At 61.0% G+C, this 15,511-nt stretch overlaps 2 protein-coding genes across 9 annotated transcripts; both read right to left on the bottom strand.

Annotated features, from left to right (window-relative positions):
* Window positions 1-3,724: 3,724 nt before the first annotated feature.
* WDR97 (WD repeat domain 97) lies at window positions 3,725-12,352 on the bottom strand. 6 transcript variants are annotated; one of them, XM_070803023.1, is made up of 24 exons: window positions 12,218-12,352; window positions 11,917-12,047; window positions 11,110-11,738; window positions 10,813-10,934; window positions 9,913-10,618; window positions 9,699-9,841; window positions 9,376-9,612; window positions 9,212-9,302; window positions 8,903-9,035; window positions 8,692-8,831; window positions 8,375-8,435; window positions 8,078-8,227; window positions 7,772-8,002; window positions 7,568-7,693; window positions 7,398-7,481; window positions 6,439-6,567; window positions 6,141-6,347; window positions 5,863-6,057; window positions 5,576-5,773; window positions 5,378-5,499; window positions 5,146-5,308; window positions 4,311-4,873; window positions 4,153-4,214; window positions 3,725-4,053 (listed from the first exon to the last, which is right to left on the bottom strand). In XM_070803023.1, exons 1-24 carry the CDS (start codon window positions 12,345-12,347, stop codon window positions 3,851-3,853), a joined length of 4,956 nt encoding a protein of 1,651 aa, XP_070659124.1. In that variant the 5' UTR covers window positions 12,348-12,352; the 3' UTR covers window positions 3,725-3,850. The 6 variants fall into 6 exon arrangements, with proteins under 6 accessions (XP_070659124.1, XP_019829255.2, XP_070659125.1 ...); XM_019973696.2 differs by having other exon boundaries at window positions 7,772-8,227; window positions 8,692-8,813; XM_070803024.1 differs by having other exon boundaries at window positions 4,311-4,573; window positions 7,772-8,227.
* A 116-nt stretch (window positions 12,353-12,468) lies between these two features.
* Window positions 12,469-15,511, bottom strand: MAF1 (MAF1 homolog, negative regulator of RNA polymerase III). Of its 3 annotated transcripts, none has more exons than XM_019973662.2 (8): window positions 15,154-15,511; window positions 14,310-14,432; window positions 14,078-14,206; window positions 13,837-14,002; window positions 13,585-13,706; window positions 13,376-13,495; window positions 13,076-13,216; window positions 12,469-12,949 (listed from the first exon to the last, which is right to left on the bottom strand). In XM_019973662.2, the coding sequence occupies exons 2-8, from the start codon at window positions 14,390-14,392 to the stop codon at window positions 12,928-12,930; spliced, it is 783 nt and encodes a 260-aa protein (XP_019829221.1). In that variant the 5' UTR covers window positions 14,393-14,432; window positions 15,154-15,511; the 3' UTR covers window positions 12,469-12,927. The 3 variants fall into 3 exon arrangements, with proteins under 3 accessions (XP_019829221.1, XP_019829222.1, XP_019829224.1); XM_019973663.2 differs by having other exon boundaries at window positions 14,310-14,558; XM_019973665.2 differs by lacking the exon at window positions 13,076-13,216.

Consider the following 15,511-nt stretch of genomic DNA (forward strand, 5'->3'; position numbering starts at 1 on the left):
TGCTTTGAATGATTCAAGGAAGTGTTTACAGAAATCACCAGGTTCAGTCGCTAAGTCATGTCTGACTCTGTTACTCCATGGACTGTAGCACGCCAGGCTTCCCTGTTCTCCACCATCTCCTGGAGTTTGCTCAAACTCCTGTCCACTGACTCAGTGTTACTATCTAACCACCTCATTCTCTGTTACCCCCTTCTCCTGCCCTCAATCTTTCCCAGCATCAGGGTATTTTCCAGTGAGTTGACTCCCTGCTTCAGGTAGTCAAAGTATTGGAGCTTCAGCTTCAGTATCAGTCCTTCCAATGAATATTCAGGGTTGATTTCCTTTAGAATTCACCAGTAGGGAGCCTTAACTATTCCTGCTGCTGCTGCTGCTAAGTCGCTTCAGTCGTGTCTGACTCTGTGCGACCCCATAGACGGCAGCCCACCAGGCTCCCCCGTCCCTGGGATTCTCCAGGCAAGAACATTATTGGAGTGGGTTGCCATTTCCTTCTCCAATGCATGAAAGTGAGAAGTGAAAGTGAAGTCGCTCAGTCGTGTCCGACTCTTCGCGACCCCATGGACTTCAGCCTACCAGGCTCCTCTGTCCATGGGATTTTCCAGGCAAGAGTACTGGAGTGGGGTGCCATTGCCTTCTAACTATTCCTAAGATGAATTAAAAGATCCGAAGTCTTTAGAAGTGATTTAAAGTTAAAGGAAAGCCCATATAGCATTGACCCATAAGCCTCAGTTGGATTCCCAGATAACCCCAGTTACCCCAGTACCTGTGTGTCACCTCTTGTGCCATTCAGGCAGGAACAGCTCTTCATGCCCTTGACACAGGCCCCCAGCCAGCTGTTGTGGAGCACGTTCCTTGATCTGCATGTGTCTGGTTGCCTCCTGACTAGACTCAGGTTGTATCTTTCTGGCAGGAGTGCTCTGGAGGAGATGCTGGGTTCTTTTCTTCTTGTCCAATTGGGTAGCATGGCTTTGGTCTGTTGGAGAGGCTTGTCTTGATCACTTAATTAAGGTGGAGTGGCCCAAGCTTCTTCCCTGTCAAGTTACTCTTTTTCTTTTGGTATATGGAAGGATACTTTGAGACTGTGTGAATACGCTGTTTCTCAACAACTTTCGCTCCCTAGTTTTTGCATGTACTGTTTTTTTCTCTGAATTATTTATTACCATGATGGTTGCCAAGTGGCTGTTTTCTAATTTTATCGTTTATTGTAGGGAAAAAAGCTTTCTCTTTACCTATTTATATCAAAGAAGACACACGTATTCCTAGTTTATTCAAAGAAATATAATACTTTACTGTCATTATTTTGATCCTCAAGTTGTCCTCAGTTTGGTCAGTGGAAGCCCCTTCAAGGAGGTTTCTGTGTGTTTTTTAAAATAGCTTTATTTGAAATCAAACAGGACTTCCTAGGAGGAGAGACCCCCCTCCCCCACTGGAATGTCCCCCACCTCTGTAGAAGGGCTTTAGCCTCCTAGGCCTTCGCCAAGTACCAGTGAGCAAAATTGTCAGAGAAGTGAGAAAATGCAAAGACAAAAGCAGTCAAGCAAGACAAAGTAGTAATAGTTTAGCCATAAAACAAAGCTAAGTACTTCTACACAAAGGTTAGAAGTAATAACCTGAGCAATAGCCATGGAGTGGTTTTGCAGATACTGAAACCCCCTGCTGGTGGAAGAAATTAACTGTGTGCTGACCACCAGCACTTAGTCCCCAGACCAACTGGAACCTGAAAATTGATAAGGCTGCCTGCAGTGACACCACCCGGTTACCTCACTATCAACCAAAGAACTGTGCGTGAGGTAATCATGAAACCCATGACTTTCTTCCTCACGCTGTCTTTAAAACCTTCTCCTGAAAGCCTTGGGGAGCTCGGATCTTTTGAACATGAGCTGCCTGTTCTCTCTGACGGGCACCTGCCCAAACCCTACACCCTCCTCGCCACAACCCAGTGTTCGCAAGTGGCTTCCTGTGCATCAGGGGGCAGACCTAGTTCCATCTGGTTATGTCTTGAGATATAATTCAACATGTAATTTCATGGACAGAGGAGCCTAGTGAGCTATGGACCATGGAGTGGCAGTCAGACAAGACTGAGTGTCCTACTGAATGACTAACACACTTGAGATAAAATTTACATACTATAACAGATCATCTATTTAAATTCCATGGTTTGTGATGTATTAAGTTTTGTAAATAGTTGTAATATAAATAACACAAAATATATATTTAACTTTTTTTTTTTTTAATTTTGGGCCGTACCGCAGGGCTTGTGGGATCTTAGTTCCTTTAACAGGAATTGAACCCTTACCCTTGGCAGTGAGAGAGCAGAGTCCTAGCCAGCGGACCACCAGAATTCCCATGTTTGTATTTTCTAAAGCATTTATTGCCTCTATAATTTGAACCATAGAGACACCAGTAGAAGCAGACTACCATGGGCTTCCCAATCCTTGTTTTAGGGGGCGCAGTTCCTCTTTATAAAAACATCACGTGTGTCTGTGTGTTAGTTTTTCAGTTGTGTATGACTCTTTGCAACCCAATGGACTAGCCTGCCAGGCTCTTCTGCCTATGGAATTCTCTAGGCAAGAATACTGGAGTGAGTTGCCACTCCCTTCTTCAGGGGATCTTCCCAACCCAGGGATCAAACCCAGGTCTCCCACAATGTGGGCAGATTCTTTCCCATCTGAGCCACTAAGGAAGCCCCAAAGTGAAAGTGTTAGTCACTCAGTTGTGTCTGACTCTTTTCGATCCCATGGATTGTAGCCTGCTAGGCTCCTCTGTCCATGGAATTCTCCAGGCAAGTGTACTGGAGTGGATAGCCATTCCCTTCTCCAGAGGATCTCCCCAACCCAGGGACTGACCCGGGCTCTCCTGCATTGCAGGCAGATTCTTTGCCGTCTGAGCCCCCAAGGAACATCATGTACTGAAAACCATCAAGAGCTGCCCACCGGAAGCCCCACAACAAGGTAGGGGTTTGTGGGGAAGGTGTGAGCAACCAATTTTAACACGAAACCATTGAAAAGGAACGTCAAAAGTCAGAGGCTGATGGCGCAGGAAAGAAGTCGTCGCTCAGGCCTCCCAGCAGCAGGACGTGAAGAGCGAGCACTGGCCCTTCACACAAGCTGTGCTGACAGCCAGTGCACACGTGGGCCTAGTGGGGGCTGGGGCAGGGCTCTGTGAGGTCACGGCAGTGCAGAAGAAAGCCGAGGCCCTCTGAGACCCTGTACCTTCCAGACAAGGTCCGTCTCCTGGTGACTAAGGGGAAAGATCCAGAGGACACACTGCCCCTTTACTGCTTTGTGGGTAAAGCATGCGGGGCCCCTTCATCAGTCTTCTCCTTTCCAGCCTAGACGTAGCAAAGCTCCGACCACTCCTGGTTTCATCTGCATCGAACAGGTTCCCCCACACACACCTGCCACCACCCAGACCTTCCCCTCTCCCTGGCCCACCTGTTGGTATCTCCCACCCATCCTGACCCCAGTAACTAACAAGGAAAGGTTGGCTGAGTGCCTGAGCAGGGACATGCCCGTGCTATGGGTTCCTTCTCTGGGCAGACAAACACACCCCCACCAGGAATACTGCTCAACATGTGCTGACCCCAGCCCAGATGCTGTCCCACCCCAGACCCCACCAGGCCCCTACACATTCCTCACACGTGCAACTGGCCACCAGCAGGTTCACCACACACCAGACCCTCTGCCCAGCTCAGTGGCCCCCAAAGGTGAAGGTGGCATTCAGTGTGTGGGTTGTGGCCTCTGGACTTTATTCCAGCCCTGAGCCTTAGCTGGGGCAAACAGCTGGCTGGAGAGCTGTGTCTTCATGCTGGAGGGAAGGGGGAGCCAGGGCCAGGCCAAGGCCACTCGCTGGGTCAGTGGTAGTTGTCAGGGTTGGTGTCATCTGGCAGAAAGTAGCGCTGCAGGGCAGGGTGCAGGAGCCGTGGGGGCAGCGGACGGGCAGACCTGGGCCAGTCTGGGGGGAAAGGCTGCAGTTCCACCCGAGGCAGTGGCAGCTTCAGTATGCGGATGGTGCTGTCCAGGGAGCGGTCCACACAGAGCCGGGACAGCATTCGGCCTGGTGGGCCAGCAGGATGGTGAGACCGCGGTGTGGGGTGGATGCTTGGCGGGAACTGGGCTGGGCTGGGGTCCGATTTCCATCCCTGACCCCACTCACCCCTCAGTCTCATGGGAGACCTCTGGACCCTGGCCTCCTGAAGCCGGAGGATGCGGTCGTGCCTGTTGGGTGGGGAGGTGGGCTTGACTGAGCCAGCGCCTAAGCCGCCCCACACAGGCTCTGCCCCAGCCTCACCCTGGAGCCCATGGCCTGCTCACCGGGGATCCGGGGAGTGTGGCAGCACCATGCCACAGAACTGCGGGGGCAGGGGAGGGCCTGGGGGTGGGCTGTAGGGCTCCTCGGGCAGGGGCCCCTGGTGCCGAATGCGCTGCTGCTCGCAAAAGAAGTTGAGTGCATCAATGGGCCCCAGGTCCAGCATTTTGGACTGTGACCAGACCATCTGCGCCAGGGGCAGCATCTCACGCGGCGGCATCTCATGGGGCAGTATGGCGGGCGCGGAGGACCGCAAGACGACCTCAGGCTGGAGGCAGAAGTGCATCAGGGTCTCCGACAGTGCACGTCGGGTCCGCGTAAAGTGCAGCTGTGGCAGCGTCTGCTGGGCCTGGGGCTCCAGGGTGGTCAAATCTGACACCCCCGGTGAGACCACCAGAGAGGGTGTCTGGGAGACATTGGAGGATGTCACAGAGACGTGACCAGCTGCCCCAGAGAGCATCGAGATCTGCGACAGGGCCTCTTTAGAAGGGGGGTGAAGTCCTGAGGTCTCTGAGACCTTGGGCAGCACCTCTGACATCTTGGCTACAGACAGCTGCGTGGTCTCCATCTGCAGGAGAGGCGGCTAGGGGAGGGTGCACCAGGGTCCAAGGCAGAGACCCCACCTTCCCCTCCTCCTGGGGAAGTTCAGGAAGATCCTGGGCGATGGGGACAGGGTAGGGGAGGATGGAGGAGGCACAGAGCGGGAGTAGGGAGAGGAGCCCGCTGGCCTCACCTGGTTCCCTCCCTGCCCCACCCCTAGACTTGGGGAAAGCCTGGGGAGAAGACAAGAGGCTCCATGGGCAGGCTGCCCAGCCCTGTCCCCACCCCGGCTGCCCAGACCTGCAGCTGCTGGATCATTTCCTCCAGCTTCTGGCAGCAGCGCCTGCGCAGTGTGGCCTTGGACTCGGGGTCTGGGCCCTGGACCCAGGTCATCATTTCCTTGAACAGGAAGCCCTGTGGGTCCTGAAGGCCGAGTCCGTCCAGCAGCCTCCTGAGCTCCGGCCTGGAGCAGGTGTGGGAGGTTTGTGGGCGGCCTCCCACAGCGGGGAGGGCCAGTGGGAGAAGGACTCACCGGAAGGGGGCTGGTGAGTAGAGGAAGTAGGACATCAGCTCCACCACCACCTCTCGAGACTCCAGGGAGCACGCCAGGAGCAGCTGCAGTGCCAGCATCACAAACTGCTTCTGGACCCGGTCCTGAGCGCAGGTGGAGAGCGAAATCAGTGCCCTGCGCCTGGGGCAGGGTGGGGCCAGCTGGGGGCGAGGCACTCACCTGCAGGCTGGGGGGCTGCTCCAGGTTGAGCAAGTGCAGGAGGGTGCCCTGCAGCCGGCTACAGAAATCTCTGCTGAGGTCCGGCAGCAGCCGCAGCAGCGCGCGCAGCACATGCACGCGGTCAGCCCAGGAGGCCTCCTCCAGCAGGTCCATGAACGCCGAGGCCAGGCCCTCCACCGTGCCCATCTCGGGGTAGGCCTGCCGAGCCCCGCCCCCTGCTGTCACCCTGGGCGCTCCAGCCCCCCTGCTCCCACCCCCGAGTCCGTGCTTCCGAGACCCCCCCGAACCTGCAGGGTGAAGATGGGGAAGAGCTTTTTGAACCAGTTCTGCTCAACGAAGAACTGCAGGAACTTTGGCAGACGCCCGTAGCACTGCTCCCAGAGCAACTGCGCGTAGTGGAACTGGGGGTGGTGAAGGTAGGTCTCGGTCTTGGCGGTGTCCTCGTGGGTGCCCTTGAGGCTCAGGATAGGGTCCTTGGCGCTCTAGGGCAGCAGCAGCGGCAGCTGTAGACCCTGCCTCCCTAAGCCGCCCCTGCGCTGCCACCGGCCCAGCCCCCAATGCCTACCTGCGCCCGCAGCCTCACGGGCACCAGCAGCGGGTCGGAGGGCAGCCTGTGCGGGGGACTCGGGGGCTCCAAGCCCCAGTCCAGGTCCGGCTCCTCCTCGTCCTCATCCTCCTCATCCCTCAGCCACTGGATCAGCTTCTGCTGCTGCTTGGTATGGCGCCGCCTGATGCCCCGCACCAGCCACAGGTCCTCCTGGCCCCTGCGCTGCTGCAGAGGCGAGAGCCAGGCCCTGGCCACGGGCCGGGGACGGGGGAGGGGGCTCACCCTCCCGCAGACCCCGCCCTGCAGCTTGCCTCACCTTGCTCTCGAGGCTGCCCGAGAGCCCGCCGAGGGCTCCGAGGCCGCTGACCTCCTCGGGCAGCCACATCTGCTGCAGCACCACCGAGTTGGGCACGCAGCCCGGGAAGCGGATGGGCCGCCGCCAGTACTGCGGGCAGGGCACAGCGGGCTGGGCTGAGGGCCTGAACTTGCCAACCCCAGAGACCACCCTGGTGGGCACCGGCTCCACGTCCGGGAGCTAAGCCAGGCTCACAGCCCTGTTCACGACCCCAGTCAGGAAGAGAGAACCTCCCAGAGTCAGGCAGAAGGACAGGCAGAGTGCGGTCCACTGTGGTGGCCGAGAAGGGAAGTCCAGGTGAGGCTAGCCTTTGGGAGCCCTGACACCCACATGCTCTGCACCAGCTCAGCCCGGGGCCATAGGAGGGACTTCCCTCTCACTGCCCAGGACCAGGGTTCAATCCCTGGACAGGGAACTAAGATTCCACAAGCTATGCACAGCAGCCAAGAAGGAAAAAAGGGAGGGGGGCAGTAGGAGCCCCCGGGAGTGTACTGGAGGCTTGGGTAGATAGAGTAGTAGCTGGAAGGTTCAGTGGGGAATGCCAGACGTGAGCGTCGGGGAGGGGCTAGGTCTGTCTGGGCATTGGGGGGCAGAGGGGTGCAAAGTGGGAAGGTGGCTCCCAGTGATTCCGCTCCCCTTGGGGCAGGACAATGGTTTCCCACGCACAGTCCAGAGGCCCCGCCCCTGACACTTGCTGGGAGCGGCTGCAGGCAGGGCAGGCAGCAGAGGCTCTGGCCCTCTGGCAGCTGGTTCCCAGAGTGCGAGCAGCAGCTGTGAAACTGGGCTGGGGGTGGGGAGTGTGGGTGGGCCTGGCCCTCAGGGTGGAGTTGGCACAAAGGTGCACAGCCAGGGGAAGATGGGGTCTCCAAGAAGGGCGCCCTGCGGAGGAAGGCACCTCTAGCTCAGCCTGGGGCTCTCACCTTGTAAGGATGGATGGTGGCAGGGAAGAAGCCGCTGAGGTTGGAGAGAAGCTCCTGGGGCCGCCTCTGCAGCAGCAGGGAGGTCTAGGAGGGGACAGGACAGAGGCCTGGGGCTCCAGTGTCCCTGCAGCTCTGCCCCCAGTGGCAGCCTCCTCCCACCAGACCCTCACCCTGCTCTGCCCCAGGTCGGGGGACGGTGGATCCCAGGCCAGAGGGTTTTTGCTGAGCCGATCCCACTGCAGCTGCAGGTCCAGACTGAGGCCCAGCTCGCAGCTCAGGGAGGAGCGGGCCAGTAGCTGCGGCGGAAGGAGTCAGAGGGTGGGGGGTGGGAATTATGAGGTGAAGGCAGGGGTGGGAGGAGTGGGAGGCCTCACCTGGGATGCTCTGCTGTGCACCCTCCGGTAGGTGGGTGGGAGAGGCAAGGGGACTCGGGGTGGGCGGGCAAAGCGCCTGCCCAGGGTCCCCACGTCCTGCAGTGGTGGGGCTTCGGTGCCCCTGAGAGCAGGGCCATCTCTGGGCTGGGCACTTGGGTCCCAGGTCTCTTTTTCCACTGTGAGGGCCACCGTGCCCCACTGCTGCTGGGGCTCTGCTTCAGAATCCAGACCCTGGGGGGGGTGCGGGACACACAGGCAGGTCAGAGGCCCAGGGCACAGGGAGGTCTGGGGAGGCCCTATGCTCACCAGCATGCCTGGGCCGTAGATCAGATGTAGGTAGTTATCAAAGGCCTGCTGGCGCTGCTGCCAAGTCAGCTGGGGCCGGGCTGCCGGGCTCTCCAGCCCCAGTCTCAGTTGCTGAAGGTCTTGGTTCCGGACAACCAGGACTTCCAAGTCCTGGGGTGGGGGTCAGGGGTCAGCTCACTCTTCCTTGAGCCTTGTCGTGTGCCACCCAGACAAGTGCAGGGATCCCAGGCCTGCCCCAGGAACTGAAGGGGAGGGCCCTGAGCTTGGGGGCTGGGGGGACACTGGGAGCCACCCCACCTCCTCCAACACTGGCTGCTGAGGAGCTGTTGTCTGGCGATGGATGAAACACAAGGCTGTGCTGCAGACAGGGAGGGGCACATGGGACACGGATGGCATTGCCAGCGGGGTAGGGCAGAGGCTGGGCTGGGGCCCCAGGGTGGGTGCCTAGGCCCCTGGTGGGGAACCATGAACGGTCAGGACTGGCATGGGCTTGCGGTGAGTGTCTGAGGGGCCTGGGAGCTCTGGAGTCTCCTGTGGGGGCATGTGGCCAGGCCCTGACCCAGGGGAGCCGGGTGGGGGCCTCTGGGACAGTTCAGCCAGGCCTCTCAGCAGACCTGAGGCTGGCCACCCCACGCAGGTTGGCGAGCCTCTGTAGCTGGGCTGCAGTCAGTAACTCTGGGCTGGTCAGCGGCAGTGGAGGATCATCCACCCCATCAGGGACCTCTTGGCACAGGTTCTGAACAGGGAAAGGAGCCTGGAGCCCTGGCCTCAGCAGCTCGTCTGCCCACAGCAGCCCCGCCCCGCCCACCTGTGCTCACTGCACACCTTAAGCAGGTAAGATGTGGGCAGGTAGAGTCTGTGGTCCACCAGGCAGAGGCGGGAGCCTAGTGCCAGGACCAGGTCCCCATTGTTGCTGCAGAAGGTTAGGGCCTGAGGGGCACCGTTCAGATGTAGGAGCCTGGAGGGGGGTTCAGGGTGGGAGTCCAGGTCTGCTTCTCTGAGTAGAACACCAAGGCAGGAACAGAGGCAAGGCCCCAGCCACCCCTGCACCCCCTCCAGCTGCCCGGCTCCCTGGTAGGGTGAAGGCGGGAAACCCAGGCAGCTGCTCCCCGCCCCCACCCCTCCCCAGCCCACCGCAGCAGCTTGTTCTCCGCTGTCCAGATCCGGATGGTGCAGTCCAGGCTGGAAGAGGCATACAGCTTGAGCGTGGGACAGCAGCACAGGCCTGGGGGCCAGAACTCAGCTTTAGGGCCAGAGCCATCTGGAGGCCTGGGCTTCCCCTGGCCCTGCCCCCTCACCGGTGATGCGGTCCGTGGGGTCGTCCTGGGGCCGGTGATCATAGCGAGGGCTGCTGCCCAGGCCAAACTGCACCAGGCCATAGGTGGCATTGTTCGGGTCCTCGAAGCCCACCGTGACGCGCTTGCCAAGGGCGCAGAGCACTACCGCCGGGTGGCAGCAGCAGAAGGTGCGCAGGGGGCTCAGGCTCTCCTCGGCGTAGGGGAAGACGCGCCACATCTTCACAGTCAGGTCTCCCCCTGTGCGGGCAGGAGCCACAGTGGCGCCTCTGGGGAGGGAAGGAGTCCCCTGCCGGCGTGGCGGGGGAGGGGGGAGAGGTACCGACCAGAGGACACGATGCTGTTCCAGGTGGACGCGATGGCAGTGACGGGGCCCGGGCTGTGTGCCTCCGTTCGGAAGACCGTCTTCAAGGAGCGCAACTCGAGTACGGACAAGGTGCCATCAGTGTGCCCCACCACGGGCAGGTACCTATTGGCGACCACAGCCCGTTGGCACGGGCCCGGTTGTCTTGCCCAGCCCCGGCTGGCTGCGGCACCCACCGGTTCTTGTCCTTCCAGGCCCAGGCCACGTCGCTGCGGCACAGCTCGCCCTTGTACTGGCACACTATCTCCCAGTTGGTGAACGCGCTGGTGGGGTCCGTGAGGTGGCTGTAGAGGTGCAGGCAGCAGGGCTGGGGCGCGGGTGGCGGCGGCGGGCACAGGCGGCGCAGCACCCGCATTGGGGAGCGTGCTGCATTAGCACACAGCAGGTGTCCGGCGCGCGTCAGCACCCACAGCGCCTCGCGAGGCAGGCAGTAGGCCACGGCAGCCGCGCAGTCCTCGGGCTCCAGAAGAAGCGCGCTCACGGTGTGTCCGCCAGAGACTGACACCAGGTACACCGAGCCATCAGCGCAGGCGCACACGAGGCGGGCGGGCAGCGCCACGTGCGGGGCGGTGGGCTTGGGCAGCGCCGGCGCCAACTGCAGGTGGAGCACCGGCGCAGATAGCTGCGCCAACGGTGAGTAGAGCTCCCGCGCACGCCACAGCCCCACGCTGCGGGCCTCCAAGGAGAGCAAGGGCCAGCCCGGGCCGGCGGGGGCCAGCAGACGGCTCACACTCTCCGACGGCACGCCGCGGCCCCAGCAGGTGAGTGCCACCTCACCCACCTGCGCTGCTGCCTGAAGGTCCCACGTGCGCAGCGTCCCGTCCTGTGAAGCCGACAACACCAGGGCTGTGTTCGGGAGCACGGTCACCGCGGTCACCGGGCCTGCAGAAGGGGCGAGTGTCACTCGTGCGTCCCAGGGACCAAGGAAGGGGGAGCCTTCGGTCAGGGTCGTGGCCAGGATGGAGAAGCTTGGCAAGGAAGCAGCAGACATTCTGTGCCAGGGGCTCTTGAAGGCAGAGGGCTGTGCCCAGGGTGGAGGGAGACCAGGCTTCAGGAGCCACCGTGGCCCAGCGCACCTCTGTGTCCCACGAACACCATCCGGATCTGCCAGTCAGCCTCCCACACTTTCACCGTGCTGTCCCGGGAAGCTGTCACCATGGCCTCTACCTCTTTACAGTACGCCAGGTCGAAGATGGTGCTGAGGAGTGAGAGGGAGGCCGGGTGGACTCAGAACTGCCGTGTACACGTGTGCCCATGGACTGCCGTGTGGGCGCACGCGCATGCGCCCACCTGCACCTCTGACGACTGGATTTCCGTCGCAGCCTCGCCTCATGGTTTCCGCCCTCCCTCACCCGTCCCTGGGCCCCCCTCACGTTTTGTGCAGATTCCGACGCACATCTGTGAGAGCCCAGGTTTGCAGATCAAAGGTGAGCACGGCTGAGCCATAGGCTGCGAAGCAGCATGGGTCGTGATGGGGAGACCGAGGCCCCAGAGCCAGACGCGCAAGCGCACCCGAGATGCTTGGCGGTAGCTGCAGAGGTGACCCGTGGGGAACCAGGCAGCGGCCCCCTGAACGGAACTTCCAGAGCACCAGGCTTCCGCCTGCCTCCGCCACCAGTAGCAGCCCGGGATCTGGCACCGGCAGGCAGCAGATGGGCTCGTGGCCTGGCACCCCATGCTCCCCTGGCTTACTCAGCCACAGTAGGCTAAGGTCGGACTTTAGTATGGCCAGCCCCACTGGGCCCCAGCCCACAAAACGGCCCACAGTGCCCAGAGGGCCCAGCACCGCCACTAGCCCTGTAAGTGCAACTGGAGCCAGCAGCTTCTCTTGTGCCCAGCCATCCTCTCTGTGCAGGTGCAGGCGGCCTGCACCATCCAGCACCACGAAGCGTCTGCCTACGGGGTCCTGTGCCACCGAACACAGCCCGGCTGCCACCTCCAGGCGCCGCAGGGGTTCCAGCCCGTGCGTCAAGCGCGCCACATGCAGCTCAGCTCTCTTTTCCTATGGGCCAGAATCAACAAGACTGCAGTGAACTTGGCGGGGGCCTGGGGTTGGGGGTAGGCAAGGCACCTGCCTAGGGATGCCAAGAGGACCCCGGCTGGGATCCTACTGGGGACCCCTAGGGGAAGAGCCAGGTCAGGAAAGAGGCCTTGACACAGATGCCATGGCCGAGCCGCACCTTTTCCACAAAGGTCTGGAGGCCTGTACGCAGGAGCAGCCACAGCTGGCGGGCACGGGCACTCTGAGCCATGTTCTGCCACTGCGAGTTGTTGGTAAAAAGCTGTGGGGCCCGCTCCGAAAATGACGACTCTGCGAACCGGCAGTGGAAGTCATCACAGTGTGGTCTTGGGTCCCTAACTCTGGAGGTCGTGGGCAGCCAAGGGCCCTCCTCGGAGCCCTGCCCAGTTAGAAGACTGCCCAGGGAGCGTTGCATTCCCCGAGGACAGAACCTGTGCCTCAGTTAGCCCAGGCCACCTCACCCCTCTCTTCCTTGAGGAGCCCCGGGTCCGGGACTTCATAAATGTCGGTCTCATATGGCTCTTGGTCTACAATCAGGTAGTCGCCTCCTACTGTATACGGGTTGCTTGCATCCAACACTTCCGACTCCATTTCAAAACCGGCGGGTCCAGGCGGCTCAACAGCCCCTAAGACCGTTGCTAGGATACCAGCCGCAGCAGGCCCCGCCCTCGACGCAGGCCCCGCCCTGACGCCTTGTGAGTCTAGGTCCACACTAAGTCACAGAAACTTTTATTGGAAACAAACCAGCTGCAGCAAAGTGACACTCAGTGCACGCTGCCCAATGGGCAAGGTGGCGGGGTACAAGTGGGCAGATGACCCCTGGGACCACTTGCTGGGTCTCCGGCCCTTTAGGCTGGAGTGTGAAGGCCCAGGCCTGAGCCCACACAAAATACAAAAATAAACTCTGCAGTCCAGCAGCCCCTGCCTGTGTCAGTTTGTGGGAGCAGGGCAGTGGCTCTTCCCACCAGGCCCTGTGCTGTCTAGTCCAGCCACAGTGTGGGCAGCAGCAGCCTGTGGGGGTGAGTGGGCAGCCACAGGCTAGAGCCAAGGGCTAGGCAGGCATGGCCTAGGGTGGGCTGGTGCTGTGGCAGCGCCGGGACCTGGGCCCTCAGGTGGGCAGGTCCAGGCCCTGTTCGAAGCTGGGTGAAGCTAGGGCCTCTGCTTCTTCTCTTCACATACAGATCACCGGGACCCTGCACAAAGGGTGGCGTGCAGTAAGCTTTGAGGAGCCCACACCCAGAAGCCCAGGCAGAGCGGGCCCTGTCCTGCCCTGCCCACCCCAAGGTCCATGGAGGGAGGCTGCTGGGGCAATCTCACACCTGTCCTCTTCCATGGTTCCAGGCTCCTCAGGCCCACCCTCGCTGCCTCCACCTCCACTCTCTTCCTCCTCCTCCTCATCTTCCTCCCCGAGCTCCATGTCCAGCTCATTGCCTGCCTCCGAGGGAGTGTAGGTGGATCCACTGGGGGGAGGGGAGACCAGTCTTAAAATCGCCTGCCCCCAGCCTACTGCTGACTCCAGGGAGGATGTCCGAGAAGGAGAAAGTTAGGAATGGGGTGGGGAAAAGGTGTGTGGGCCAAACAGGGAGGTAGGGGACGGAGGGAGACAGGTGCCAGCCAACCTGATAGAGCGGCAGCTGAAGAAAACAATCCGTTTCAGCCGCTTGTTGTAGAAGAAGTAGTTGAAGGACCAGAGGCTGCCATCTTCCCCAAAAGGGTCTGAGTCCAAGTCTGGGTTGTAGCTGGGGCGGGGTGGGGGGTGAGACATGGTGTGAGATCCCAGTGCCACGGAGACCCAGGACTCCCGCCCCATGCAGGGACGCCAGCCCACCTGTAGATGTCGCATTCAGCCAGGCAGATCTCCTCATCCACCGCGTTCCACAGTTGTGGCTTCAGGGCCTTGAAGTCCTCCCGGACAGCTGAGAACAGGCTGCAGTTGACTGCGTTCACCACCTAGGATGGTCACAGTCGGGGCTGACAAGGAGCCCGGCAGCAGGAATGAACCGGGCTGAGCATGCTAAGTTAGGGAGGACACCTGGGATGGCTGTGGGCCTGCAGGTCCCTTCCCCAGCCCCACCCTCACCCAGCTGAGGCTGGGCTCCCGGCTGAACTCATGGCTGCGGGCTGTGCTGAAGTCGTAGTCCGGCCGGAAGGACTCATTGAGCGTGGCAATCAGGTAGAAGAGGGTCTTGCGGCTGCACTTGTCGCTGAGGGGGCCCTCATCCTCGCCACCTTGGCTCTTACTCAGTCTGCACAGAGACAAGTGTCAGCCCCGTGCTGGCCCATTCGCCAGTCCCCTATAGGCAGGCCCTGCCCCTACTCACCTGCTGGGGCTGAGGCCTGAGGTCTGGGGTGGGGACAGAGCCTCCAGCACATGTGGCTGGCCCTCCTGGCAGAACTGCTTGAACATGTGCTTGTCGTCACCCGCCATCTTACACGAGTAGCTCTCAATCCTAGAGACGCAGGCAGGACCGTGGAGCATGCCACCTCCCATGCTCAACCAGAACCAGTGCAGAGTGGCCTCTAAGAGGCCAGCCCCCAGAGCCCCAACCTCACCTGCCAATGATATGTGCATCTCCCGTCTCCACGGTAAGCTGTGAGTTGATGGCCTCGAAGCTGGAGTTCTCCAGCAGCTTCATGTCCTCGGGAAGGGTTCTGTGCTCCAGGGGCTAGTGCTGCCTGAGGACGGAGATCAGTCCATGGGAATCTGGCCCGTGGGGTTCCACTTTCAGACCTCCTCACAGTAAGAGGTGCTGCTGTAAACAACTTGGGCCCCTCCTGCAGCCTGCTTCCAGCCCTTCAGCACTGGCGGGAGAAACGGTAAGATCGGCAAGTCCAGGCCCAGCTCAGCTACACCTCCTGCACCTCACAGAAGTTCTTTGGTCAGGCTGGGGGACCCACTGGGGATCCTGCTAACCCCGAGGACGCTGGGTTAGTCTCTCCCTCAACACTCCCCATCCCACCAAGGAGAGCCCTGGGAGTCCGCGAAGGGGCGTGACTCCTGCAGTTTCCCCCGGGCAAGACAGAAAACCCGCTTCCGGTAAGGAACCAGGACATCTGGGGCTCGGCTCTGCCGTCGCCTGGACGCGGCGCTCTTCCCTGTTCTACAGACGGCTTTCTAGTGAGGGAGAGAGGAAACCCATGAGCTCCTCCGTTTTCCTTCAAAAGTAGGAGAGAAGGCGGAGAGAAGCCCTGAGGCCCCCGGAGTGTCGGCCAAACAGGCCGCTAGGGCGCCCCAGCGTCCGCCGGGTCTCGGGGGAAACCCCAGCCGGGGCGCACGAACTACGCGTCCCAGGCAGCCGTGCGCCTGGGGGTGCGCGCATGCGCGCCGGCGCGAAGCCCGCTGGGCACTGTAGTCCGGACAGCCCGGGTAGCCGCCGGGCACAGGGCGTACACCTACCTGCTTGCGCCGCGCTCAATCGGGCCGGGCCAGACTCGGCAGGGTCAGGTCGATGGGCGTCGATACGGCTGAAAAGGCGGGGTGGGCCTTGCGCGGCGCGGGCTTCTCAAGAACGGGCGGAGGCGCCGCGGCCTCCACTCGGGCCGCACTGTATCCGGGGGAAGAAGCTCCGCTGCGACGTCCCGTTACTCCCGGCCCTGCCGGCCCCTGCGGACTGCCACCGCGACATAGCCTCGCCCCTGCACGGCGCCCTACTATCGCGACCGACTTGTCCGCCGACCGCCACAGAGGGCCCGAGCAAGCGAGCGAACGACCTCTGCCTCCCGGAGCCGGACAACAACAAGCGTCTGCCAGGTCC

The sequence above is a fragment of the Bos indicus genome, chromosome 14 (genome assembly GCF_029378745.1).
Source record: "Bos indicus isolate NIAB-ARS_2022 breed Sahiwal x Tharparkar chromosome 14, NIAB-ARS_B.indTharparkar_mat_pri_1.0, whole genome shotgun sequence".
Classification (NCBI taxonomy): Eukaryota; Metazoa; Chordata; class Mammalia; order Artiodactyla; family Bovidae; genus Bos; species Bos indicus.